Raw genomic sequence first — 25,889 nt, 5'->3', positions numbered from 1 at the left:
ACTTATCTGTAAGATGAGGACAGTGAAATTTGTAGATACCACTTCCTGAGGGATTTTGTGAGTAAAGAGCTAGAAAATCGTGGATATTATTTGATGTTATTGTTATTATTTCTTCTCTGTTCTTTGGGAGGCCTTCATTCACTTCCTGTGGCTAATGAAATGTGTCCCCTTGAGAAGGGATAGGGCTGGAGAATTGCCTGGGCTGAAGTGTGGGAGCTGCAGGATCCCACTAAACAGTAGCCTTCCTCTTCTCTTGCAGGATCTAAAGAAGTATGGGGCCACCACTGTGGTTCGAGTATGCGAGGTGACCTATGACAAGACCCCACTGGAGAAAGATGGTATCACTGTCATGGTGAGCAGGGGCCCCGGACTCTGGCTGTCTCTCGGACCCCCTTGGGGTAGGAGACCCAAGATAGGATGGGTAGGTTTGGGAACGGGCTCTTTAAGCCTGCAAAGTCAGAGGACTTCAGAACAGAACTTTGGAGTCAGAAGGGATGCTAGAGATCACTTAATCCAATCCTCTGATTTTAGAGGGTAGATAGCGGGGCTCAAGAACAGAAAGTGATTTGCCCACAGTGATATGGCAAGGACTTGACTGAATTGGTCCTCGGCCCCAGGACTATCTTCCTGGGACTGAGGTGGAAGATGGCATCTTTTATTCCGCGTCTATAATTTGGTTTGGGGCATGGCACTCTACTACTCATTAAATTCAAGTGGCTCCCTGTCACTGCCAGGATCAAATACAACATACTCTTTTTGGCATTCAAAGCCCTTTATAACCAAGCCCCCTTTTACCTTTCCAGTCACCTTATGCCTTAATCTCTACCATGTACTCTTTGATCCGGTGACTGGCTTTCTGGCTGTTCCAAGAACAAGACACTCTGTCTCTCTAGGCATTTTCTCTGGCTGTCCCTCATGCCTGGAATGTGCTAGAGACCTGTGGACTGTCCTAGTTTTCTTGAGGTCACAGATGAAAGACCATCTTCTATAGGAAGCTTGTCCCAACACCTCTTAATTTTAGTGCCTGACCTCTATCAATTATTTACAATTTTTCCCATATATAACTTTTTTTTGTACATACTTGTTTGCTTATCATCTTCCCCATTGGACTTTGAGCTCCTTGTAGGCAGAGCCTGTCTTTTACCTTTTTTTGTAGTCCGAATCCATAACACAGTGCTAGGCACATAGTGCCTGGCTTTTTTGGGGGGTGGGGTGGGGACCCTTACCTTCCATCTCAGATTCAGTACTGGATATTGGGTTCCAAGGCAGAAGAGTGGTAAGGGGAGGCAATGGGAGTCAAGTGGCTACTCAGCATCACACAGCTCTTAATGATTGTTTGTTGACTGACTGATTGCTCGTGCTACTGTAGCAGGTTAGCAGCGTCTTCAGGGCAAAGCAAAGATGGAAGAAGGAGTGCATGTATTCTTGTATGCAGAGATACCTTCATATGTACTATGAGTGTGTGTACATATTGAGTTGAAATCTGTGGTATTTGGGGGGAGGTTGTGCATTTGTACTCTCACTGAAGCATATATAAGCACACATTCTTCATTCTTGTGTGAGAATTCTATGCCTCCGTTGTTAGAGAATTTATGTTTATTGCTTGCATGTGCACACAAGAGGCTGCACAAGCATATCAAGGGAGCTGGGTAGCTCAGTGGATTGAGAGCCAGGCCTAGAGATGGGAAGTCCTAGGTTCAAATTTAGCCTCAGACACTTCCTAGCTGAGTGACCCTGGGCAAGTCACTTAACCCCCGTTGCCTAGACTTTATCACTTTTCTGCCTTGAAACCATCCACGGTATTGATTCTGAAATGGAAAGTGAGGGTTTTAAAAAGAAAAGAAAAGAAAAACAAAGTCCTAGTAGCAAATATTAATAGTCAAGCAAAATAAGTTCCCTCATTGGTTGCATTATCGGGGGGGGGGGGAGGAAGGGAGAGGCGGGAGAGAGAGAGAGAGAGAGAGAGAGAGGAGAGAGAGAGAGAGAGAGAGAGACAGAGAGAGAGAGAGAGAGAGAGAGAGAGAGAGAGACAGAGAGACAGAGAGAGAGAGACAGAGAGACAGAGAGAGAGAGAGAGAGAGAGAGAGAGAGAGAGAGAGAGAGACAGAGAGAGACAGACAGAGAGAGAGAGACAGAGAGAGAGAGAGAGAGAGAGACACACACACAGACAGAGATTGAGATTGAGATTGAGATTTGGGTTCTAGTTAGGACCTGGAACCTTAGCTTCCTCTTGGTAAAACAGGGACTCCATTCCTTGCCCTGCTGAGCAGATAGAGGTGCTGTGAGCAAATTTGGGCAAATGAGTGTCATGGGCTGGATGCATGTTGTTATTTTTGTTGCATGGATTAGGGTGTGAGGATTGGAAGTGTTCATTGAAAGGATGAGTGAGTGAGTGTACTGGTCCAGGAAGACTTCCTAGAAGTTGGACAGGATGTAGCCTTGAACGACAGGTGGGTCAGAAATAACTAGCTTTGGTTTTGTGGGGCAAGGCAGCCCTCTGACAGCCGAATTAGATTTGGTTGAAATTGGTCCTGGGCTGTCTCTGGGCAGGTTGGGAGCTGTTTTCTTTGGCTTTCCCTACTCTAGGGAGGAGAAGGATGGGGAGTTACTTAGAACTCAGCTCCCTAGAGTCTCAATCAAATGTGCTGAAGCTTCATCAACAAGAACAGGAAGGCATTTCATGTTTCTGGGCCCTTCTTATCCCTGATAAGAGAGAGTGACTGTATCCCTCCCAGGGAAAGCAGGGGCATCTGGCCCAAAGGCCTCTCAGCAGCAGGAGGAAGGACCCAGCTGGACTGATTCCTGTGTACTCCATCTCTCTGCGCTGGGCATTTATTTCCCTGCCTCCCTTGTCTGGAATGCTCACCCTCCTTATCTCTCCCTACTGGCTTCCTTAAAATCCCAGCTCCAAAGCCTGTCTTCTATAAGAAGCCTTTCCCTAAGCCCTCTCAATTTCAGTGCCTTCCCTCTCTGATTTACTATTCATTTGGTATCTAGCTTATTTGCATTTGTTTGCTTTTGTCTCTTCCTGTTAGATTTTGAGCTCCTTGAGGGCAGGGCATGTCATTTGCCTCTTTTCCTACCCCTAGTAGATGCTTAATAAATGTTAGCTGCTGTTATTATTATTTATTGTTAGGGGCAGCTAGATAGAACTTTGGGTCTGGAGTCAGGAAGTCTTGAGTTTAAATCCAACCTCAAATTCTTAATAGTTGTATGACCTTGGGCAAGTCACTTAACCTGTTTGCCTCAGTTTCCTGATCTGTAAAGTGGATATAATAACAGAGCATCCAACTCCCAGGGTTGTTATGAGGAACACATAAGTTAGTAATTAGAAAGTGTTTAGCATAGTGCCTGGTACATAGTAAGTGCTATATAAATGTTAGCTTTTGTGGTGGTGGCGATTATCATTAATTTTGTATCCCCATGCTTAGTACAATGCCTTGCACCTAGTAGACACTTTGTTGAGTCATGTCTGATTCTTTTTGACCTCATTTGGAGTTTTCTTATCAGAGATACTAGAGTGGTTTGCCATTTCCTCCTCTAGCTCCTTTTACAGATAAGGAAACCAGGCAAATAGGGTTAAGTGACTTGCCCAGGGTCACAGAGCTAGTAAGTGTTTGAGGTCAGATTTGAACTCAGGAAGCTAAGTCTTCTTCTCTGACTCTAGGCTTAGTACTCCGTCCATTGCATTCCCTCCCTTCACCAGTAGGCACTTATTACTTTGTTTATCGACTGACTGACCCAGTCCATGTTCCCCTAACTGAACTGAACATCCTGAGGGCAAGGGCCATTGTATTTAGCAACTTGTAATATTGAAAAGACCAGGCAGGGGAGTTAGGAGATAGGAGACCCAGGTTCATTCCTGGCTCTGCAACAACTTGGATAAGTGATTTTTTTTAACCCTTACCTTCTGTCTTAGAATCAATAGTAAGTTTTGGTTCCAAGGCAGAAGAGTGGTAAAGACTAGGCAATTGGGGTTAAATGACTTGCCCAGGGTCACACAGCTAGGAAGTATCTGAGGCTAGATTTGGTCCCCCTAACTCCATGCCTGGTGCTCTATCCAGTGTGCCACCTAGCTGTCATTTATCTTTTTTTTCCTTCTCAAATTATGTTGAATTTTAAAATTATATTTTAAAATGTCCCATGTTTCCACTATAATGTAAATTTGTTGGTGGCAGTGATTTATTTTTTGTTTTGTCTTTGCACAGCCGCCATGTTTTGGTGCCCAGTTACCATGCCTACTTTTCTTCTGTCTCTTCCTCTCCCTGTTTTTTATACTTCAAAATGGGAGTATATTTTCTAGGGCTTATTCATAAGGGGAAAGAGAAAATATAGATTCATAAATACTGCCTGAAGAGAAGCCCATTAGATGTGGGTCCAAAAGAAGAAATGACGCAGTGGTCAGGCTTTGATTTCCTCTCTCCCAGAGCACCTCCTTTGCACATAGCCATTAAACAAAGTGATATCTTCCATGGAAGGAGGAGAACACCTACCAAGCTTAATACTGTGAGGTTCACTTACCTGAGGTTCACTGAATCCTTAGTTCTGCAATCCCATGCTCCCAATCCCCAGTCAATCACCAAGCATTCTGGTGGCCAGTGACACTGACTCAGATCAAGCCTGCCAGTTTTATGGATTTACAGATGATACAAAGTTAGGAGGGGTCGCTGCTACTCTCTCTGACAGAATGGAGACCCAAAGAAATCTCAGCATTCTGAAACACTGGATCACATCAAGTAAAATGAAATTTAATAGGGATAAATGCAGTTTTATCCTTGGATTAAAAATAAAAAGTCAGCACCACAAATACAGGCTGGAGGTTGATATGTGGCTATATATTATAGCCACATTATAGTATATATATATATATATATATATATATACAGTTATTCTGAAAAAGATCTGAAGGATTCTGGTAGGAGATCAGTATCATCTGTAGTTGCCGCAGAACATTGGGGTTTGGGGCTGCATTGCAGAGGTAGAATGTCCAGAACAGAAGGGAGATGATGTCCTCATCATAGTCTTCCTTGGCCAGGCACCTCTGGGAGAACTTTGTGGAGTTCTAGAGATTACATTTCAGGATGGATGAATCTGGAGATCACCAAGAGAGTGATGGTGAGGGTGGGGTGAAGGTTTTGGAACTCATGTTATATGAAGATTGACCTAATGAGCTGAGGTTTTGCTGAGCCTGAAGGACAAAAGATTTCAAAGAGACCTGATGGTTGTCATCATTTTTATGAGGAACCCTTTTGTGGAAGACAGTGATGTGTATGGAAGAGGGGTTAGACATGTTCTTCTTGACCCTGTAAGGTGGAACCCTATATTGATGGGTGAACATTGTAAAGTGGAAGGTTCCATGTCAGGAAAAATCTTCCTAGCCATGAGAGTAAACCCAGAAGGAATGAGTTGCCTTGAAAGGTTATGTGTTCGTCATCACCAGAAGTTCCCATAGTACCAGAGTTTCCCCTTTCTCATCAGCAGATTAGACAACTGCTTCTTTAGGGGTATGATAGAGGGGATTTTTTGGGGGTCAGGTACATATTAGACAAAGTGTAGAGGCCCTTTCCAGATCAGAAAGTATATGACTCATATATAACTTCCTTTTAGAAGCCTTCCTGGACAGCCCTGCCCTATTTGGTCCAGGGGAAAGCAATGGCCTTCTCTTATTCATTCCTTGGTTTGCCTGGACTTCTCCTTTTTCTTCATCACATTATTTCTTTTACCATAATTTGTTTTTGGTTATATAAGTTTTTTTTTCCCTTTTACACTGTAAGCTCTTTGAGGGCAAGGTGTGCCATCTTTTTTTTTTTGTAACCCCAGAATCTAATACAGGGTTATGCTCATAGTATTTATTTGTTTAATGACACATTTGTTTTTTAAAATTAAAAATAATTTCCCCCAGTTAACATGTAAAAACAATTTTTAACTTTTACTTAAAAAAAAAATACAATTTGAGTTCCAAAGCCTCTCCTACCCTCTCTCCTCTTCCCCCTCATTGCAAAGGCAACCAATTTAGTAAAGATTATATGTGTGTAGTCATGTGAAACATATTTCTATTAGTCATGTTGTGAGAGAAAGCACAGACCAAAAAACACCAAGAAAAATAAAATTTTTTAAAAATCCAGTGTTCTTTGATTGATACTCAGATTCTAGCAGTTCTTTTTCTGAAAGTGGATAGCATTTTTCATCATAGGTCCTTCATAATTGTCTAGGAGCTTTGTATTGCTAAGAAAAGCTAAATTATTCACAGTTGATCATTGCAGAGTATTGCTGTTAACTGGGTCCAATGTTCTCCTGGTTCTACTCACTTCACTTTGTATCAATTCATGCAAGTCTTTACAGGTTTTTTTTTTTGTAACCTTCCTTCCTTCCTTCCTTCCTTCCTTCCTTCCTTCCTTCCTTCCTTCCTTCCTTCCTTCCTTCCTTCCTTCCTTCCTTCCTTCCTTCCTTCCTTCCTTCCTTCCTTCCTTCCTTCCTTCCTTCCTTCCTTCCTTCCTTCCTTCCTTCCTTCCTTCCTTCCTTCCTTCCTTCCTTCCTTCCTTCCTTCCTTCCTTCCTTCCTTCCTTCCTTCCTTCCTTCCTTCCTTCCTTCCTTCCTTCCTTCCTTCCTTCCTTCCTTCCTTCCCTCCCTCCCTCCCTCCCTCCCTCCCTCCCTCCCTCCCTCCCTCCCTCCCTCCCTCCCTCCCTCCCTCCCTCCTTTCCTCCCTCCTTCCCTCCCTTCCTCCCCTTTCATCTTACAATCAATACTGTATATTGGTTCCAAGGCAAAAGAGCAGTCAAGGCTAGGCAATGGAGGTTAAGTGACTTGCCCAGGGTCACACAGCTAGGAAGTGTCTGAGGCCAGATTTGAACTTAGGACCTCCTGTCTGTAGGCCTGGCTCTCTATCCACTGAGCTACCCAACTGCCACTAGCTCATCATTTCTTATGGCACAATGCTATTTCATTAAAATCATATATACTTTGTTTAGCCATTTCCCCATTGATGGACATTCCCTTACCTTCCAATTCTTTGCCATCACAAAAAGAGCTGCTATAGATTGTATACATGTACATATAGATCTTTTTCCTTCATTTTTTGTTTTTATTTTTAAAAATCTCTTTGGGATATGGCCCTAGTAGTGGAATCATACTTATTTTTTGGGGGGGAGGGTGGCTGTTAGCATCTCTTTAATAGGCTTTGACATAGATTGTACATATATACATAATTTTTTAGCTGAATTGACTGAAGACTTGTAATAAGGTTTGATTGGTCTGGAGGACCTCTGTAAGGAGTAGGATGCCTATTTATTTATTTGTTTGCTTGTTTATTTGTTTTTAATTGAGGGTTCCCTGTTTGTTAGGTTAAATTATTCCAGTTTTTTGAGACATCTTGGCTGTTTTTTTTTTTTACTCTGCTCTTATAGATGCCATATTTATTTTTATCTAAATTTAGTTTCTTTTCCCTTACTGAGCCTCACTGCTCATATGTATTTATTGGGTGTAATTGAATTTTTGTTAAACTCAGATCTCAGCCCTGTCCATCTTTTTAAGCCTACATCAAATACCACTTCTTCCAGGAAGCTTTCCCTGAACTTTCCTTTCTCATCCTCTAAAACATGCTCAGAAATAGCTATTCTCTCAAGAACTCCACTAGCATTCTGCTTCAATCTCTCCAGGATGCAGTATCAGGCATTATTAGGCATTATCATGTCTTATTGCAAGCTGTCTATGTAAATTGACTTTGTATTTCTTAGAATGTAGACCTTGTCTTATTGGAACTCCATTCTTATGAGCTACCCACCCCTCCAGCCTCCATAAGCTCACCAACTAGTACTGCACTGGGCAGAAAGCCAGCATTTAATCAATATTTGGGAGCTGAGATGTCTTTCTTGTATTTTCTTCCTCCCTGATTGGACATGCAGTAAACATACCCAATAAAGATATGCTGACTATCATCATTACTTTAAAGATAAACTGAGGTCATCTATCTTCTGCTTTTGAGTCCCAGAGAGGTTAGAGTCATAGTCAGGAATTCCTCAAATGTCCACAGCTATGAGCCTTCAGGGAATTTGTCTAATCCATTCCCCTCTTGGAGAAACTGAGGCACAGAGTAGGAAAGAGACATACCTATGTTAGTCTGTGTCATCATTCGGAGTAGTACCCAGTTTTCCTGATGCTGCTGGTCAAGAGATGAGCTTGGAAGAGATCCCCTTCAAGCTAGATGATTTAATGGAATGGAGGAGGCAGACTAGAGGATATTGTAGTAAATTACTGTTCTCAAGTCATCTTGATTCTGACCAGTGGGTAAGGCATGCATGTCTACACATTTTGCTGCAAGATGGATATGGATTAGACTTCAGGAAGTCTTCATAAGTCTCACCTAAAATCCTACCTTCTACAGGAAGCCTTCCCTAATCTTTCTTAATTCTCTGTTAATTATTTCCTGTTTATGCTGTATGTAGCTTCCTTTCTATATATGTGTTTGCTTGTTGTCTCCCCCATTAGATTGTAAGCTCCTTGAGGGCAAGGACTATCTTTTGCTTTTTTTTTTCCCCTATCCCCAGTGCTTAGTACAGTGGCTTAATAAATGTTTGTTGATTGATGAAGGAAACCAACCACAATAGGAATCCTTTAAAGGATCTCCAAGTATTTACCTGAAGAAGAGGAGATTTGGGCGCATGATAGCTGGGTGCATGCCTGGAAGTCAGAGGATCTACCAGGGTCTAGGCAGGGCTCTAACACTCACTTATTACCCATGTATGCCTCTCTTAGCCTCTGTTTCTTGGGGTTAATAATACTTAGACTACATCATGTCATAGGATTGTCATGAGGGAAGTCCTCTGTGAATTTCTTGCTCTTTAAAAATGTGAATTGTTATTCTTGGGAGTGGCAAGTATTTAAAGGGCCCTCATGGGGATAGGGGGATTTCACTGGTTCTGATTGGCCCCAGAGGACAAAGAAGGAATGGGGGGAAAATTACAAGGAGGCTGGCTTTAAGCACCTGGAAAGAACAGTGGATATGTGGAAAGAACAGTGGATTTAGCACCCAAGGGATCAGTGTTCGAATTTTGACTTGGAACCTAGACTGTGCTCTGGGTGACCTTGGGGCAAATGGACATTCCCAATCATCTGATCCCTCACTTTCCCCCTCTTCCTTCCCTCTCCTTACCCATAAATTCCTTATCTATGGAAGGATGGGTTTGGGCAAGATGATCTTCATGATCCTTCTAGCCCTAATAGAACCAAGCCAGGTAGGTAGTACAATGGAGAGGATGTTTGACTTGGAGTCAGGAGAACCTGAGTTCAAATTCAGCCCTAGATTCTTTCTAACTCTGTGCCTGAAGGCAAATCATTTTAACCTCTTTGGGCCTCAATTTCCTTATATGTAAAATGAGGATAATGATGTCACCTACCCTTTAGGGCTGTCATGAAGTTCAAAATTAGATAATAATTATATAATACTTCTTAATCTTTAAAACATTTTATAAATGCTGTTATTATTACTTATCTTTTATATGAGGTAGAGCTTCACAACAATTAGAGCTGTCTCAGAATGGAATGGGAGGCAATAACAACAGTAGATTTTTATATAGTCCATTTAGGGCATAGAATCATGGAATGTCAGGGTTGGAAGGATCTCCAGTGGCCATTTAGTACAACTTATCTCTGAACAAGAGTCCCTCTGAGAACATAATTGACAAGTGGTCATCAGTCCTCTGCTTTTGAATACTTTTAAGGAGAGGGAACCCCTCTGTCTTTCAAGCCAGCTCATTCCTCTTTGGGGTGACTCTTCATTGTTGGCAAGTGTTTCCTGACATCAAGTCTCAGTTGGCCTCTTTGTAGCTTCCACCTTTTGCCCCCGATTTCTATCTGGGCATCAAGGAGTCCAAATCTAACCTTTCTGTATGCCAACCCTTCAAATATGGAAGGATCTGTCATGGTCCACCTTAAGTCTTGTCCAGTCTAAACATTTCCAGTTCCTTCAACTAATCCTCAAGACATGGACTTCAAGGTCCTTTCTCATCCTGTTTGCTCTCCTTTTTTCTAACTCAGGATCTAGAACAATATAATACTCCAATGAGGTCTGACTAGGGCAGTGTACAGAATGAGTGTCATCCCCTTATTCCTAGAGGCCATATCTCTTTAATAAAGAAAAAAAATTGTACTAGTAGCTTTGGTTGTTACATCAGGAAACATTTCCTAACAATTAGTTACCTAAAAGGAGAATGGGTAGCCTTGAGGGATGGTAATTTCCCTCTCCTTGGAGGTATTCAGAAGCAGATAATGGCTTGTCAAGTATGTTCTTGGAGGGATAACATTTCTCCCAGTATCTCTCTTCTTTGCATTTCTTACAGGATCTTCTTCCTTCTCCTTTCCAGAGAAATGTTCCATATAACAGAGAATATTGTTTTTAAAGAAAAAGGAACGAGGGAATTTCCAGGTGACTCTGGATGGAGAACCAGGTCTAGAGACAGGAGGGTCCTGGGTTCAAATTTGACTGTAGATACTTCTTAGCTATGTGATCCTGGGCAAGTTACTTAACCTCAGTTGCCTAGCCCTTACCCCTCTTCTGTCTTGGAACCAATTCATAGAATTGATACTAAAATGGAACGTAAGGGGTTTTTTTTTTTCAAAGAAGGAAATTATTGAATATTAAGAAGTACCTGCTATGTGGTAAACTTTTTACAAATATCTCATTTAATTCTCTCAAAAATCCCTTGAGAGAGATTCTATTGTTGTTCCCATTTTATAGATGAGGAAACTGAGGCAAACCCAGGTTAAGTGACTTGCCCAGGGTCTGATAGCTAGTAAATATCCAAAGCCAGATTTAATTGAACTCAGGAAAATGATTCTTCCTGATTTTAGACCTGTACTCTTATCCACTGTGCCAACCAGCTACCCATATAGATGCTATCATTACTTCATTTACAGATGAAGAAATTTTTTTTTTAATATTATTTTATTTGGTCGTTTTCATACATTATTCACTGGAAACAAAGATCGTTTTCTTTTCCTCCCCTCCCCCCCCCCCCCCCCCCCCGCCTTTCCCTCTCCCATAGCCGATGCATGATTCCACTGGTTATCACATGTGTTCTTGACTCGAACCCATTTCCCTGTTGTTGGAGTTTGCATTATAGTGTTCATTTAGAGTCTCTCCTCAGTCTTATCTCCTCCAACCCTGTAGTCAAGCAGTTGCTTTTCAGTGGTGTTTTTACTCCCACAGTTTATCCTCTGCTTGTGGGTAGTATTTTTTTTTTAGATCCCTGCAGATTGTTCAGGGAAATTGCATTGATACTAATGGAGAAGTCCATCACCTTCGATTGTACCACAATGTATCAGTCTCTGTGTATAATGTTTTCCTGGTTCTGCTCCTTTCGCTCTGCATCACTTCCTGGAGGTTGTTCCAGTCTCCATGGAATTCCTCCACTTTATTATTCCTTTTAGCACAATAGTATTCCATCACCAACATATACCACAATTTGTTCAGCCATTCCCCAATTGAAGGGCATCCCCTCATTTTCCAATTTTTGGCCACCACAAAGAGCGCAGCTATGAATATTCTTGTACAAGTCTTTTTGTCCATTATCTCTTTGGGGTACAAGCCCAGCAGTGCTATGGCTGGATCAAAGACAGATGAAGAAATTTAGGAAAACCCAGGTTAAGTGACTTGTCTAGGGTCAGATAGCTAGTAAGTGTCTGAGACTTGCTTTAAACTTAGGTCTTCATGACTTCAGGTCCAGCTCTCTATTTTTTATACCACAAGAGTGCCAGGAAGAAGAGAAAAGAAATCAATAAAATCAACCAAAAAATCTAAAAAGACTGAAAGCTATGCCACGTTCCATACTTTTGTACCTTCCACCTCTGCAAAGGAGGAGTAGAAGCCATCTCTGTTAGAGGATCCCAGGCATTAGGGTTTCTGCACTCCTGACTCATATTGAGACTACAATGCACCAAAGTACTCAGGTCTTTTTTAAACAGAATTTACAGAGGGTTTTCCTCACAATAACCTAGTGAAGTTCAGTTGTATCAATATTATTACCCTCAAATCACAGTTGAGAAAACAGGCTTGGCCAAATTAAAAGGACTTGCCCATGGCTATCAGGTATGAGAGATGGCCAGGTCTCAGGACTCTGGTCTGTTGGTTTTTTTAAAATCACCTCTTGTGAATTCCCTCTTTGCATATGCATGCGCAGAGGCTGGTCGGTCCCTTGTTACAGATGCTGAAAGAGGGATTTTTGCCTGGGCACCATTTGGAGTAGATGACTCTTCTTACATTGAGATGCTTAGCTGTTCTAGCCTTGGACAGTAGACCCTTCCACTCCAGTGACCACAGGAGACAAGATACACCTACTTCTGAGCATGGAGGGTATGAGAGAAGCTGCTCAGCTGGAGGCTGTGAAATGGACCCTCAGAGAATGTTCCCATTCCCAAATTTGGGTGGGCTGGTTGCTCTTACATTTCTAAATTGTTTTTTCCTCTTCTCTGCCCCCCTACCCAGGACTGGCCTTTTGATGATGGAGCCCCCCCTCCTGGCAAGATCGTGGAAGACTGGCTCAACCTGCTGAAAACCAAATTCTTTGAAGACCCTGGCAGTTGTGTTGCTGTCCATTGCGTGGCTGGTCTGGGGCGGTGAGTGTGAGGGGCCCAAGAGAGGGAGAGTAAGGGCTAACCAATTTAGAAAGCATCCAGGGGGGCACTTAATGTGGCATCATGGAGAGAATGAATGCCAGGCCTGGAGTTAGCATGTCCTGGGTTCAAGTCTGGCCTCAAACACTTCCTGCTTGTGTGATCTTGGGTTTTCCTTGCCCATGTCCTTCTGTCTTAGAGTTGTTACTAAGACAGAAAGGAAGGATTTTAGTGTGGGGGGACATCCAGAAGAAGGATGTCTAGAGACCCTCACCACTGCTGTTCCACTGGGAGGATGTAGGCTAGAAGGGAGGAAGGGAACTTTCAGCAAAAGGGGCTGAGATTTAGATACAAGGAAGGACTTTCCAAACCAGGATGGTTATCAGATCCTGGACTGACATGGTAGAATCTTGAATTTCCGTCATCAGTCAGTTTCAGACTTTCCTGATCAACAAATTTTCATTGGCTTTGCCAGCAATTAAAAGAAAATCTTTTGTCTGTCACTGAGAACTCTTCATAGTGTCTACGCTTTTGGTTGGTCTGTGGATACAGCCTAAGATTGTATTAATATTTTTTGGCTGCCACATCACACTGTTGATTCACGCTGACATTGATATCAATAAAACCTGGCATCACAGTGACAAAATCTTAGAAATGGAAGAGACCTCAGAGACCATCTGGTCTAACCCTTCCCTAAACCTATCCAGCTTTCATTTGAAGATCTTAATTAAATGAGGTAAGACCTTCTTTCACAAAATTATTTTTGGAGCATCTCCCCTATCCTGTACTTGTAAAGGTGATTTTTTTTTTGGTACCCCATTGTAGTTTCATTTTGTTAGATTTAGTTAATTGGTCTAGCTAGAAATTAATGTGATGGTGAAAGGCATGGTGGATTTGGGGAGTTATGGGTTCAGATCTTGCTCACTCCCTATGTGACGATGGATTAGTTACTTAACCTCTAGACTTAAGTATCCTCATCATCATTAAAATTAAAAGATTAGAGCAGGTGCTTTCTAAGGTCCCTTCCTGATTTAAGTGACTGAGCTAGGCTGAGATCTTTTTCATATTAGATTTTCATCATCTAACATTCGCTCTTCCTCCAAATTTGGATGTCGCCTTGGTGTGTCTTGCGGCATAATTACTGGAAAGGATTTAATCAGATGACCTCACTTTGCATCCTGACCCTCCCTTTTATTAGTAACAAGTCATTCAGTCTCTTTGGGCCATCTTTTCTTCTTCTGCAAATGAGGGATTTAGATCTCTGAGGTGTCCCTTCCAACTCAGACCTAAGATCTGATAATCATTTCATCCAGAAAAAAAAGGGGAAAAGCAAATGAATGGAAACATTTATGTTTCTGTGGGTTAGGACCTATGCTCAGGGCACTAGAGTTGGGGAGGGGAAAGTCAAGATTCCAAATATATATAAGACATAGTCCATGCCCTCATGGAACTCATAGTCAAATATTAGGCACTATGTAATAAATTCCTAGTATAACTTTAGGCTGTTTGCGTTTAGCATGAGGATATCCTTATTCCACATGCTCTACTCTGATCATATGGACTATTATGGACATTGGACTATTGTATTTAGTTCTGGGTGCCATATTTAGGGAATGCCATTGACAGAGTGGAACGTTTCCAGAGAAGGTCAACCAGGATAGACAGAGGACTAGGGAACATAGTATCTGAGGAGTAATAGAAAGAACCAGAGAGGTTTAATCTGAAGAAGGGATTTAAGGGACACAGGATTGCTGCTTTGCTGTAGCTGAAGGGCCATCCTGTAGAGGACGAGTTAGACTTGTTTGATTGGGCCTTAGCTAGCAGAACCAGGAATAGCTGTAGAAGGGCATATTTTAGGTCCTCCCAAGCAAGAATTGCTTAACAGACCTGCCCCAAAGTGGAGTTGGCTGCCTTGGGAAGGCAGTAGATTCTTTTTCTCTGGAGACTTTTAAGTGGAGAATAGATTCCTGTTTGTCAAGGATTCTGTAGAAAGGATTCTTAATTAGAGATTGGATATTTAGGGAGTCCTTTCTCATTTACAAACCCTCTGATTCTTTGAATGATATAGACATCCCCAGTTATAGGCTCTTGAAAGAGGAAGAAATCAGTATGTAGGTGGGAAGTTAAGGCTAGAGAAGGCAGACTTAGAACTGGTCCTTCAAGAATTAGAACAGGATTCACGTGGGCAAAAAACAAGGGAGGAAGATAAAGGAGTAGAGAGGGGGAAATTTTACTAAGAAACTATATTAGTAAAGTCTCTAAGCTGAAGTTGAAGGAGGTACCTTAGAAGCCCTCTTATAGAACCTGCTCCTGCCAGAAGACTTCTAAGTGGTCCCCATGCTTTCCCCAGAGAAAGTAAGAGATTTAATAATTCTCCAACTTCCCACCCCTGAAAATCCTGCAGCAAGGAAACTCATCTGGGCATCTGACTTGAGTCCCTTATTTTTCATCTGAAGGAAGGAACTACATTAGTGCTCACCTACATTTATTCTCACACAACTTCTCAAAGTAGCTATCCCTTTGTCTCCATGACCAGGTATATAGAAATAGTAATGCACAATTGTAGAGCCTTATTGTTTATAAAGTGGTCTCTTTCACATTGTCTCTGGAGTAAGTAGTCCAAGAAATATTATTTCCATTTGCTGATGGGAAACAGACTCACGTGGTCAAGTGACTTGTTTCCAGGTCATGCTGTTTGTACAAATTGGTTTTAGGATTCAACTGAGACCTCTTGACTGCAAAATTGGGTCTGCTACAACATATCGACTTTTGGCTTGCTTGGCATATTTGGGAGGGAGAGGATTGAAGGATTCTTCTTCATCTTTGGCAATAACTTCCTGTCCATCTCTTAGGGCTCCTGTCCTCGTTGCTCTGGCTCTGATTGAGAGCGGGATGAAGTATGAAGATGCCATCCAGTTTATTCGACAGTAAGTGCTCAGAATTTTTTTAGGGGGTGGGTGGAGGAAGGGGCCCCTTTTCTGTCATAGAAGACATGCACAGTGCAGCGAAGTCATTTCCAACCCACTTTCCCCCTTAACACCTCCCAAATCATACAACCCTGTGGGGAATGAAGATGGACAAGACTCTTTTTGCTTTAAGAATGAAGTATAAAAGATTGAAGCACTGCCTGGTCAGGGGAAAGGCTGTTTTCCCCAAGTGATTCCAATCTGCCTACCTTGGTTTGACTTCCATGGATTCCTGGCAAGTCATTGGGATTTTTTGGTCCATGAACAAGTTGCTGCTTCCCATTTTGTTGATTTTAAGACAGCAACACCAACAAAAATCTGAGGCCCAGAAAGAGTCATTATTGACTTACCAAAAGTCATATAGCTAGCTTGGACCAGAAGGACTGGTCATGACCATGTAGCCATGGCTTCTAGCTTGTATTTTCAATGTATCACATAGCACAAAAGGGTCACACTAGATGTGGGGAGTTGGGATGTGGTTTCAGGGGGCAGGGAGAAGCAGCAGCCAGACCAGGAGCCATGGACACATGTATTCTGAGACCCTGGCTCTTGTGTTTGACTTTGCTATGTGACCTTGGGCAAAAGGTTTTTTTTTCCCTGGGCCTTAGCTTCTTGTTATTGGGAAGGTACATCCCTGCCTCCATAGTGATCTGTGACAGGTGTTTATTATCATCCTTTACCATGGTCCCAGAAATTAACTCTAGCCTAGAGAAAATTGGTCACTAGTCTCGATGGGAGATTTGTTCCTTTCCCCTGTCTCCATCTGGCTAGTTCTTTGATTCCCTAGAGATATAGCGTATGGAATTGGAAGCTTTATTATGTTTAGCCTTGAGAAGAGAAGACTTAGAAGGAATCATCAGCCTTTTCAAACATCTTAAGGACTGGCAGGAGGGAAAGGTCAGAACTAAGGGCAATGAGTGGTAGTTGCAAAGAAGATTTAGCATGGGTATAGAGGAGAAACTGTTTAATACTCAGAACTGTCCAGAAGCCAAATGGGAAGTGGTTGGTTGCCTCTCCTGAATGGACATTTTTCGATCTGTCTGTCTGTCTGTCTATCTATCTATCTATCTGTCTATCTATTTGTCTATCTATCCATCTATCTATCCATTTATCCATCCATCTGCCTGCCTGTCTATCTCTGTTGTCTCTCTGTGTCTCTATCCATCTATCTGTGTATCTGTCTTCTTATCTGTCTGTGTATACATTCATCTCTGCCATCAATCTCTATCATTCATCTCTCTATGCTTATTTTATCTATTTTTCTGTCTTCCTCTGTCCATGCCTATCCATGTCTGTCTGTCCCCCTTTCTGTCTATCCATCTGTCCATCTATCTGTCTGCCATCCATCCACCTATTTCTTCCATAAATCTCTTTCAAAGTTTGTCTTTTGTCTTTCTATTTTCTGTCTATATATTTATCTGTCTGTCAGTCCATTTCTGTCTGTCTATCTACCTACCTAGCTGTCTATCTATCACTTGTTAGGGATGAGATTTTGAAGGCACTCTTATTTAAGAATAGATTGGACCAAGTGACCCGTGGGGTCCCTTCTGTCTTAGAAATTCCATCATGTGGGTAGGTAGATTCCTGTGTAATTAAGGTTCTTTTGCTGTGTGACAATTAGGCATTCCACTATTCCTTTGCTTGGCCTTAATCGCTTTCTCTGGAATATAGAGAGCATAATCCCTGCTGTTTTGCCCTCACTGGTCTATTGTAAGGATGAGTTAGTAGATGGGTCTGTGTTTTGTTTGAAAGCTAACCAGGGCTCTCCTGGTATGAGAGATTATGAGTATTTACAGACAGGGTTGCCAGGGCTGGCTTAGGAACACAGCAGCAGTTGCCCCAGGGATCTTTGGGGAGCCCAGGTGAGCTTTCCTGTGAAAACACCTGAGTGAAGCTTAATTGAAGTCACAGAATCTTGGAGCTTCAAATTTTATTTGCTAAAATAGTTTCAGTGCTAGTGAGCTCACTCCCATTTAGGATGGTATAGGGAATGGAGACATGAAAGAACCAGCTGAAGGAATGTTTTAGAAGAGGAGACTTGTGTAGGGTGACAGGATGGCTTACTTGAGGTATTTGAAGGATTGTCTGTTTGGCCCCAGAGGATAACTCTAGAAGCTTTAGGTGGGGCAGGGTGAGAGTGATGGAGTAGTTGGGAGGCAGGTATAGGATTTCCTAATGGTTATAGCGATCTCAAAGTCAATCAATACTCAAGCACAGGCACTACATTAAATACTGGCGATTCATCTCCAAAAAGATGGCATAGGTGGTATGGTCTGCTTTGGGGAAGTAGTGAGGCTATCCTCACTGAAGGTCTTTAAAGGGAGGCCAGGTAACTGCTTCTCAGGGATTCAGTAGAGGGGATTCCTGACTGGGTATAGTTTGGGTTAAATATCTTCTGAAGCACATCCCTTCTAACTCATGAATTTGGAGATTCTGGACTTAACAAGGGGAATGAAAGGAACAAATGTTAAATGTTTACAGATACTATCTCATTAACAAGGCAGCCCATTCCATTATTTGACAGCTCAGCCTGCTTTGAAAGTTCTCATTCTTCAGATACTAAATTCCTTGAGGTGGGTAAGGACCCTGTCTTATGCAGTCTTTCTTCAAGGCTTAGCACAGGGCTCTTTACACAGAAAATACTTTGGATAGGTGTCTCCTGTATTCTTTAGAGCTGAGATTTGATTGCTTTTGTATCTTTTTGTAACTCCCATCCTGAACCCAATTTTGATTCAAATTCCACCCTCTGGGACTCCACAGGGAAAGTCTGCTTCTTTGTTCTGTGACAGTCCCTCCCTGAGTAAAAGGAGAGGTGTGGTATAGTGGAAAAATCACTGGGCTTGGTTTCAGAAGATTTGGGTTCAAATCCCAGCTCTGATATTTCTCAATTAGGTGATTATATGCAAATTATTTCTATTCTTTGGGGCTTAGCTTAGTCTTCTCTGGAAGTAAAAAATAAGGGTAGTATGTCCCTCATAGGAGGATTATTATGAGGAAAGCATGTATTAAACCTTTAAAGCCCATGATGATAGTCCTCAATTAACCACCCTCAAGTCCTTCAGATGATCCAAGGATAGCATGTATCATCTCCTGATTCCCTTCATCTTCCTCCTCTGGCCATACTATTTCATCACTGCTCTTTCTAACTTGTGTTGCCCAGAACTGAGTGCAGAACTCCCAATGGAGTCTGCTTAGTAAGCACACAAGGGAAATCTTTTCCCTACCACCACCCTTTGTTTTGGACTTGACTAGTTGTTTTGGCCAACTTTACTTTCATTCCCTGGATGGAACTAGGGGCTAGAGGAAAGGGAATGGAGGAAGAGTGGAAAATAGACTTTAAAATAATTTCATTTGCAGAATGAGGGGGTTGGAATAGATAATCTCTATCATTTGTTCTTTCTCTAAATCATATGGTTCAGTTATAGACTGTGGGGAGTCTCAGAGAAAACTGGAAGAACCTGGATTTGGATTAGGTGTGTGACTTTGGACATGTCAGTTATGAGCCTCAATTTGATGATCTATATAGAGCAGAGATAAAAATGATGCTTCTGTTTCCTATAGACCCACTGTTTTGTTGTGAAGAAAGAGATTTATGAACCCTAAAGTACTCTGAGAAATCTTAACACAATATAATATTGTACTCTGACTTGGGACTGGGTCTTGCTGGAGAAATCCTCATGACCAGAGGGAAGGAGTGGGGTGAGTGCCTCTTGACTGAGGTATTTTTCCTTTGCATCTCCCAGGAGAGAGCAGACCTCTTAGGCTAAATGATGCCCAAACTTCGTTTCCTCAGTGTTTCTCAAAGGTCCTTCCTGTGCTAAAAGGACCTTATGAAAAGATCTTTCCCTCTCTCCCCATGATTCTGAGGATCCTCTGGGACTTGGGCATCTCTGTGGTGTTTTGACTAGCTCCTGGGATCTTGTCTGCACTCTCCCAGAGGTTGACTTGTTTATGCCTCAAGAAGGCGGACTGGTTCCCACAGGCCTTATCTTGTGGGCTAGGTGGGAAGGACACTTGAGTACCTGCAGGCCCTGAGTACTTGGGAAGCCCATGGGTCTAGGCTCCCAGTCTGCCTAGAGATATGTCTTCACACAAAACACTCAATAGTATGAGAATGAGGCAAGGAGGTCTATGAGTGTGGAGTGGCCTAGCATTTACTCTGAAGCTCTGCCCTAGAGCATATTGGGGACAGAGGAGACTAGACTGGACCTGGTTAGTCACCTATGACTTCTTGGTGAGTCAGTGTTTTGGGAAAGAATTCACCTACAGCAGGGTACTCTGTAATATCCTGATACTGGAAAGAACAAATAAAATCTCCTCCGATCTTGCATTATTTGCACTTATAATAGCCTGGTAAATTTTATTCCAACCTCTCAAGTTTAAGGGAATGAATTCTTTTGCTTTAAATGTTTCCAGTAATTACCACATTGATGGAGTTTGTTATTTGAGCTATTCTGTAGCTTTTTCTTTTGGTGGAGAAAATTCAGGCCATTCACATTTATGATAGTAAAATTGAAAAAGTTATGTTCCACATACCAAATAAATCAATCTTGATCTGACCCTTAAAAACACTAAAGAAAATTGAAAAAGCAAAGAAAAAACTTATTTTCTTCAATCAGGCCAGAAGCAGACTTTAACCAATAACAGTTAAATTTTTAAAAAGCTACTTCCTTATCCATTGAAGTTGATAAGTTAAACAAACAAACAAACCCTAGGATTCATAAAATAAGGATGAACTACATGTAGAAGCAAAGGACTTTGAAATAGTAACATCTACCTGCAGTGCTTTATTGTGGGACAGAGGTGACCTTGAGCAAAAGGTCTGTCCAGTGGAGCCTGGACTGTGGTAGGTCACTGTCAGCCAGAAGGGTTTCCAGGCTGGGTTCAGGGACAGAGTGTGTATTCCGTTCTAGGACCAGCCTTGCCAAGTACAGTTCCTTATCATTATAGCGCTAGGCAGTGAAATATTGAGGATTATTATTGGTGTTGTTGAGGAAGATGCTGTGGTAAAAATACTTTGTTGATGTTCACAAAAGTATCTTTCAGCTCTCCTCTCAGAAGGAAATCCAGGAGTGACTTCCCTTCAGTGACTTCCCTTCATCAGGCCACTATGTAACTTACTTGGAGACTATATATTTATAGAAAATCTATTTATTTATATTTAACAGATATAAATATAAAGATTAGTAACAAGGAAAGCGTTAACACTAACAGAGAACTATATCCACCTACTTCCTACTAAGTTTGCCTCACGGCAAACTCTTCTGCTCTTCCAGCTACTTTGAAACTGCCTAGCACTTACTAGAAAACCCCAAAACACTATCTAACTATAATACTTATCAAAATTAATATTATTAAAGATGTCTCCAAGTGAACATAGAGTTAGTCAGCCCAGTATGGCAGAGGCTGGCTGACCAAAGGGTAATAACCCTGAGATGGCCCAGAGTCCAGGCAAACAGCCTTTGATCTTTCTTCTCACAAAACCATTCTCCACCAAAGCAGATATGCCAACTTCTTTCTCCAAGATGAATTCTCATGATAAAGAGGATAGGAAAACCTCTTCAGATGGTTTAGAGTTCTCTCTCCCCTATATACAGCAAAGAGCAATGTCTGAGATGTCTATCTTCACCAGCAGCCAGAGCGAGAGTCCCCCCAAAAAGTTCTGACCAACTGTCAGAATCTTTCCTGTTTCCTTCCTTCCAAGTTCTGATCTCATGCCCACCACTTTGCCTTGTCTGTTCAGAGACCCCTTTCTTTAAGTTCTTTAAGTTCTTATCTTATCAATATCTAATCAATATATTTCCTAATCCATTTCTACAGCTTGAGGCAATGAATTCTTTAGCCATAGAAATTCCTGAAGAATGACTGAGAAAGTGGAAGTAAAAGGAGGACCTGGTTGAAGGAAATTAATGATGATAGGTAGCATTTTTTATACCACTTGAAGACATGCAATATACTTTTCATATGTTACTTGATCCTCAGTAAAGCTGGGAAGTAGGTACTGTTTTTATGCCCATTTATAGAGGAGAAAACTGAGTCTAAGAGAGGTTAAAAAGCTCGACCAGGGTCACACAGTATCTGAGGCAGAATTTACACTCAAGTTTTCCTGACTGTAAGTCCTGTGCTTTATTTCCTATGCCACTTGGACTATTTCTAAATCATGGAAATTTGTAGTCTTTGAAATCCTAGAACAGAAACCCCTATTCCTTTCATCAGGTCCAAGGCAGATATGTTGGGGATCTGTGGCTTATAGGTAGAGACAGAGTGAAGCTAAGACATAGTGGTCCTGCCTCTGAGGAGTTGTTGCCATAGGGGACATAGGAAGGGGGAACAGAAAGAGAAGGGAAAGTTATGTTACCTGTAAGTGTAGGTGTGTGGCTCTCTACATGTGTGAAATGGCATTGGTGAGGGGACACAGGAGTGCCTGAACATGCTTGTCCATCTTATATTAGTATAAGCATACACGTTTAGGCATGTAGATATATTTGCAGGAGAGTAGGGGAGCAGAAGGAACTTTTAGAGTCAAGATCTGAGATCAAGTATCAGCAGTAGCAGTATTACTAGCCATATGACTATGGACAAGTCATTTCATCTCTGAGACTTTTTCCATTAGTGAAATGTAGTGATGATATTTTGTACTGTCTACCTCACAAGGTGGTTGGGGGGAAAACTCTTTGTAAACCATCTTGTACTGTAGAAGTAGAGGTGTGTGTGTGTGTGTGTGTGTGTGTGTGTGTGTGTGTGTGTGTGTGTGTGTGCACGCGCGTATGTGCATGTGTGTGTGTATGTACGCACGTGTGGTGGTGGTGGTAATAGTTAGAAGGCACAGAATGCCAAAGCTCCTAAAGGTAGGGAATGGGATATGATCCCAGGCTCCTTCTTCTTTCCATTTCAGGATACTATGATACCTCATGAACTAGACTGCATAGTGCCACCTGGATATGTATAGGTCCATATGGCAGGAGATCTGAATTGCATATGTGACTTACCCACCTGCCATGCTCAAAGGCTGACTTATCCTGGCCAGGCCATCAATTTTAAGATTTTAGAGCTAGTAGACCTTAGAGTTCACCTATCCCAGTCCTTGCATTTGGCAGAGGAAGAGACTGAGGTTCAGAGAATTGGAGCAATTGGTTCAAAGTCACATAGGTTCTAAGTTTCCTAGAGAGATTAGTTCCAGGTTCTTTCTCCAAACCCAGCATTCTTTGCATAGAGATCCCTGGCCTCTGGTATCAGGCTGGGTCCCTTCCATTCCCTGCCCCTTCATCCCAAACTCATACCCATTCCAAAGGCTCTCAGTGATGCCATGATCTGAACTTAGTCTCTGAGGCTGGAAACTGCCTCCCCCCTCCCCCCTTGCCCTTCTCACAGGGCAGAGGCTCACCCTTCCCGTTGAATGTTCTCTTCCTCTACTTACCAGCACCCACCTTCCAGCCTGACCAGATTCTCTTCTAGTCTTCTCCACATGTGAGGCTCCTTCCTGCCCTTCTGTTGGATTTAGAACTGGAAGGGACCTTAGCGATCATGTAGTCGTGCCCACTGATTTTATAGAGGAGGAAATACCGAGTGCCCAGAGTGATGGACTAACTCTTCCAAGGTCACCCAGGTAGTAAGTAGTAGATGGGGTTTCCTGTTCTTTGAGCCCTGAGTCTAAGCCAGGGCCTAAGCTCTTGTGGACTAGCCCCAGGGCCCCTTTTCCTCCCCCAAGTTCTCCCCTCTGTACTTCAAAGACCACATATTTAAAGGTGGGAATCAAACCCGTGCTGGTTAGTTTTGCTGACTGGCCAGCTGGGTCCTTGTCTGTCCTGACCTCCAGCTGACGTACCTCCTTTCCTTTCCCTTTTTCCCCCTAGGAAGCGAAGGGGTGCCATCAACAGCAAACAACTCACGTACCTGGAAAAGTACCGGCCAAAGCAGAGACTTCGATTCAAGGACCCACACAACCACAAGAATAAATGCTGTATCATGTAACCTTGGCAGCAGCCTCTCGCCAAACACATTTTCACCTGACCCTACCTAGACCCATCTCTCTCTCTTCCCCTCCCTCCCTCCTTTCTCTCTCCCTCTCTCTCCCTCCCTCCCTCCCTCCCTCCCTCCTCCCCCCTCTCTCTCTTTCTCTCTCTCTCTCTCTCTCTCTCTCTCTCTCTCTCTCTCTCCCCCCCTCTCTTCCTTCCTCCCTCCATTTCTCTTTCTCTCACTCTGTTTCTCTCTCTCTCTCTCTCTCTCTCTGTGTCTCATACACACACACACACACAACACACACACACACACACACACACACACAGAGCCTGCCCCTTATATGCAGGCTCAGATGATTCAATGGCTGAAGAGTTGGACAGAAGGGACATTGCCAGATGTTTGTTCTACCCTAAGTGAAGCATTCTCTCCTCCCTTACTTGGTCTCTCTTCCCCTTATCTTTCTCTCCTCTTTTTTTTTCTTTTTCTTCTCAGTTGTCTTTGATCACATCTTTTCTCTTATCCTTGTCTTCTGGCCTTTCTTCCATATTTTCTGTATCACTCTCTCTTCTCTATCCTCTCTCTCCCAACAATCAGTCTTCTCTGTTCTCTCCTTTTTTTCCCTCTTCCAATCTTGTTTTCCTTCTGTCTTCTCTCTCTCTTCTTCCTCCTTCTCTTTCTCTTCCCCAATAATTCTGTTTCTTTTTCTTTCTCAGTTTCCCTCTGTCTCTGTCTATCCTTTCTCTGAAACTATTGCTGCAACCAGAGGGCAGGAAGTCCATCCTGCTTCCAGTGGCCCCAGCCTGTCCCTCCCCTCTCTGCTCAAGGGACTCAGCCCAGTCTGGCCACCTGCTTTTGGGGGTGTACTTTCGTTTTCTTTTGGTTTGGTTGATTTTTTTTAAAGTCCACTTTTCACTCCTGCTCCACTCCTTTCATCCTTACCCCCACCTCAGCCTTTTGTCATCATCACCTTTAAATTATTGGACTTTTTGAGGCAAACCATTGTTCCAGAAACTGAAATGCAATAAAAGCCTAACCTGTGGCTGGGCTCTCTCTGCAGGAGGATGAGGAAGCCCAGGCAGTGCCAACCCAACCTGGTCTTGGCTTTCAGGCTGCATCTCCACCACCCACCCCCAAGACCCTAGGACTGGAAAACCTGGGGAAATGGAGGTGGGACTGTCCCTACATGCTGCCTTCTGCCCATAGCCAGCTTTCCCATTCCTTGCTGGGGGCTGGGGGTGATTCCCTTGATGGGTGGGTTTGGAAGTCCCTGCCTCATCTGCCTTCCCCATCCCTTCCCTGAGCATCTGTCTCCTTGAGTGTTAGCAAGCCAATGGCTCCCCGAACACCAAAGGGTCCGGTCAATAGCAGCACCTTGTGGTTGGGCCTGGGAACCGCATCTTCTGAAGAACAGGCCAAAGGATCATGGATGGAGAGCTGGAAGGGACCTTGAAGGCCATCTAGTCCAGTCCCCTCATCTTACATAGGAGGGAAGGAATTACAGTGACTTGTCCAGAGTCACACAGGTTTTGGCAGAGCCCATCTCCCTGCTCTTTTCCCTCGGAGCAAGGAGAACATAGAGGTTGTACCTGGGCAGTGCCACTATAATGGGGAGATCTAACAATCAACAGCCGTGGCAGCCCTCTCATGTGTCCATGTGAAGTAGAGGGTTAGGGGCTCATTGCTGGATTGGGGGTAGAAGGGAGACTTATGCAGGGGATGAGAGGTGATTTCACTGAGGGTTGACCCTTACCCAAATTTGATACTTGCTCTGGGTTATTGTGCTCTTCCCTCTTGTACTAGAGTGGAAAGAGCTGGGACTTAAAAGACCTGGTCTAGGTTCAGCTCTCACTGATGGTGTGTCTTTGGGCAAGTGATTTTCCTGTTGTGGGTCTCAGTTCCCCTCCTGTGAAATGAGGAGGGCTGAACTATTAAACTCCTATGGAACCTTCAGCCCCAGAATTTGGTGGTCCATCATCTAAGGACCCCTCTAGCTCTCTCACAGCCCAGGATCCCCTTCTTTGTCCTGGAATTATCTTTGAAGAAGGATTTGCTTTCTAGGCCTGGCCACAAGTTCACACAACTACATAGGTCCAAAGGTGCCTAGACAAGAGGCAGATGGAGTTGGTGGTTTTTTCTAAAGCCCCCTCAGAAATTTCGGGGGTGGAGTGGCTGTGCCAGACTTAACCCTGGGATGCTTTCAGTGCCTTGCACACAGTAGGTGCTTAATAAATATTTGTTGAATTGAATGAAATTGAATTCATCCTCAGCCCCAATTTTCCCAGCTACTGTGGTCTGCTATGGGAGGGATCCAGAAGGGATTGTGGACTATGGTAGGCTGCTTTGGCCCCAGAGGGAGCA

The 25,889-nt window shown here is 42.9% G+C and overlaps 1 protein-coding gene across 18 annotated transcripts in view; it reads left to right on the top strand.

Annotated features, from left to right (window-relative positions):
• The window catches only part of PTP4A3 (protein tyrosine phosphatase 4A3), a 246,418-nt gene extending 221,797 nt beyond the window's left edge, over positions 1–24,621 (top strand). For all 18 annotated transcript variants that reach the window (XM_016431909.2, XM_056823001.1, XM_056823003.1 and 15 more), the window contains 4 exons: positions 260–352; positions 12,479–12,609; positions 15,459–15,533; positions 23,426–24,621. In XM_016431909.2, coding sequence (XP_016287395.2) covers positions 260–352; positions 12,479–12,609; positions 15,459–15,533; positions 23,426–23,543 — 417 coding nt within the window. In that variant the 3' untranslated portion in view covers positions 23,544–24,621. The remainder of the gene's footprint in view (positions 1–259; positions 353–12,478; positions 12,610–15,458; positions 15,534–23,425) is intronic.
• Positions 24,622–25,889: the final 1,268 nt, after the last annotated feature.

Source organism: Monodelphis domestica, chromosome 3 (genome assembly GCF_027887165.1).
Source record: "Monodelphis domestica isolate mMonDom1 chromosome 3, mMonDom1.pri, whole genome shotgun sequence".
Lineage (NCBI taxonomy): Eukaryota > Metazoa > Chordata > Mammalia > Didelphimorphia > Didelphidae > Monodelphis > Monodelphis domestica.
Note: the sequence above shows the minus strand (reverse complement) of the source record. Positions and strands in the feature narration are given on the sequence as shown.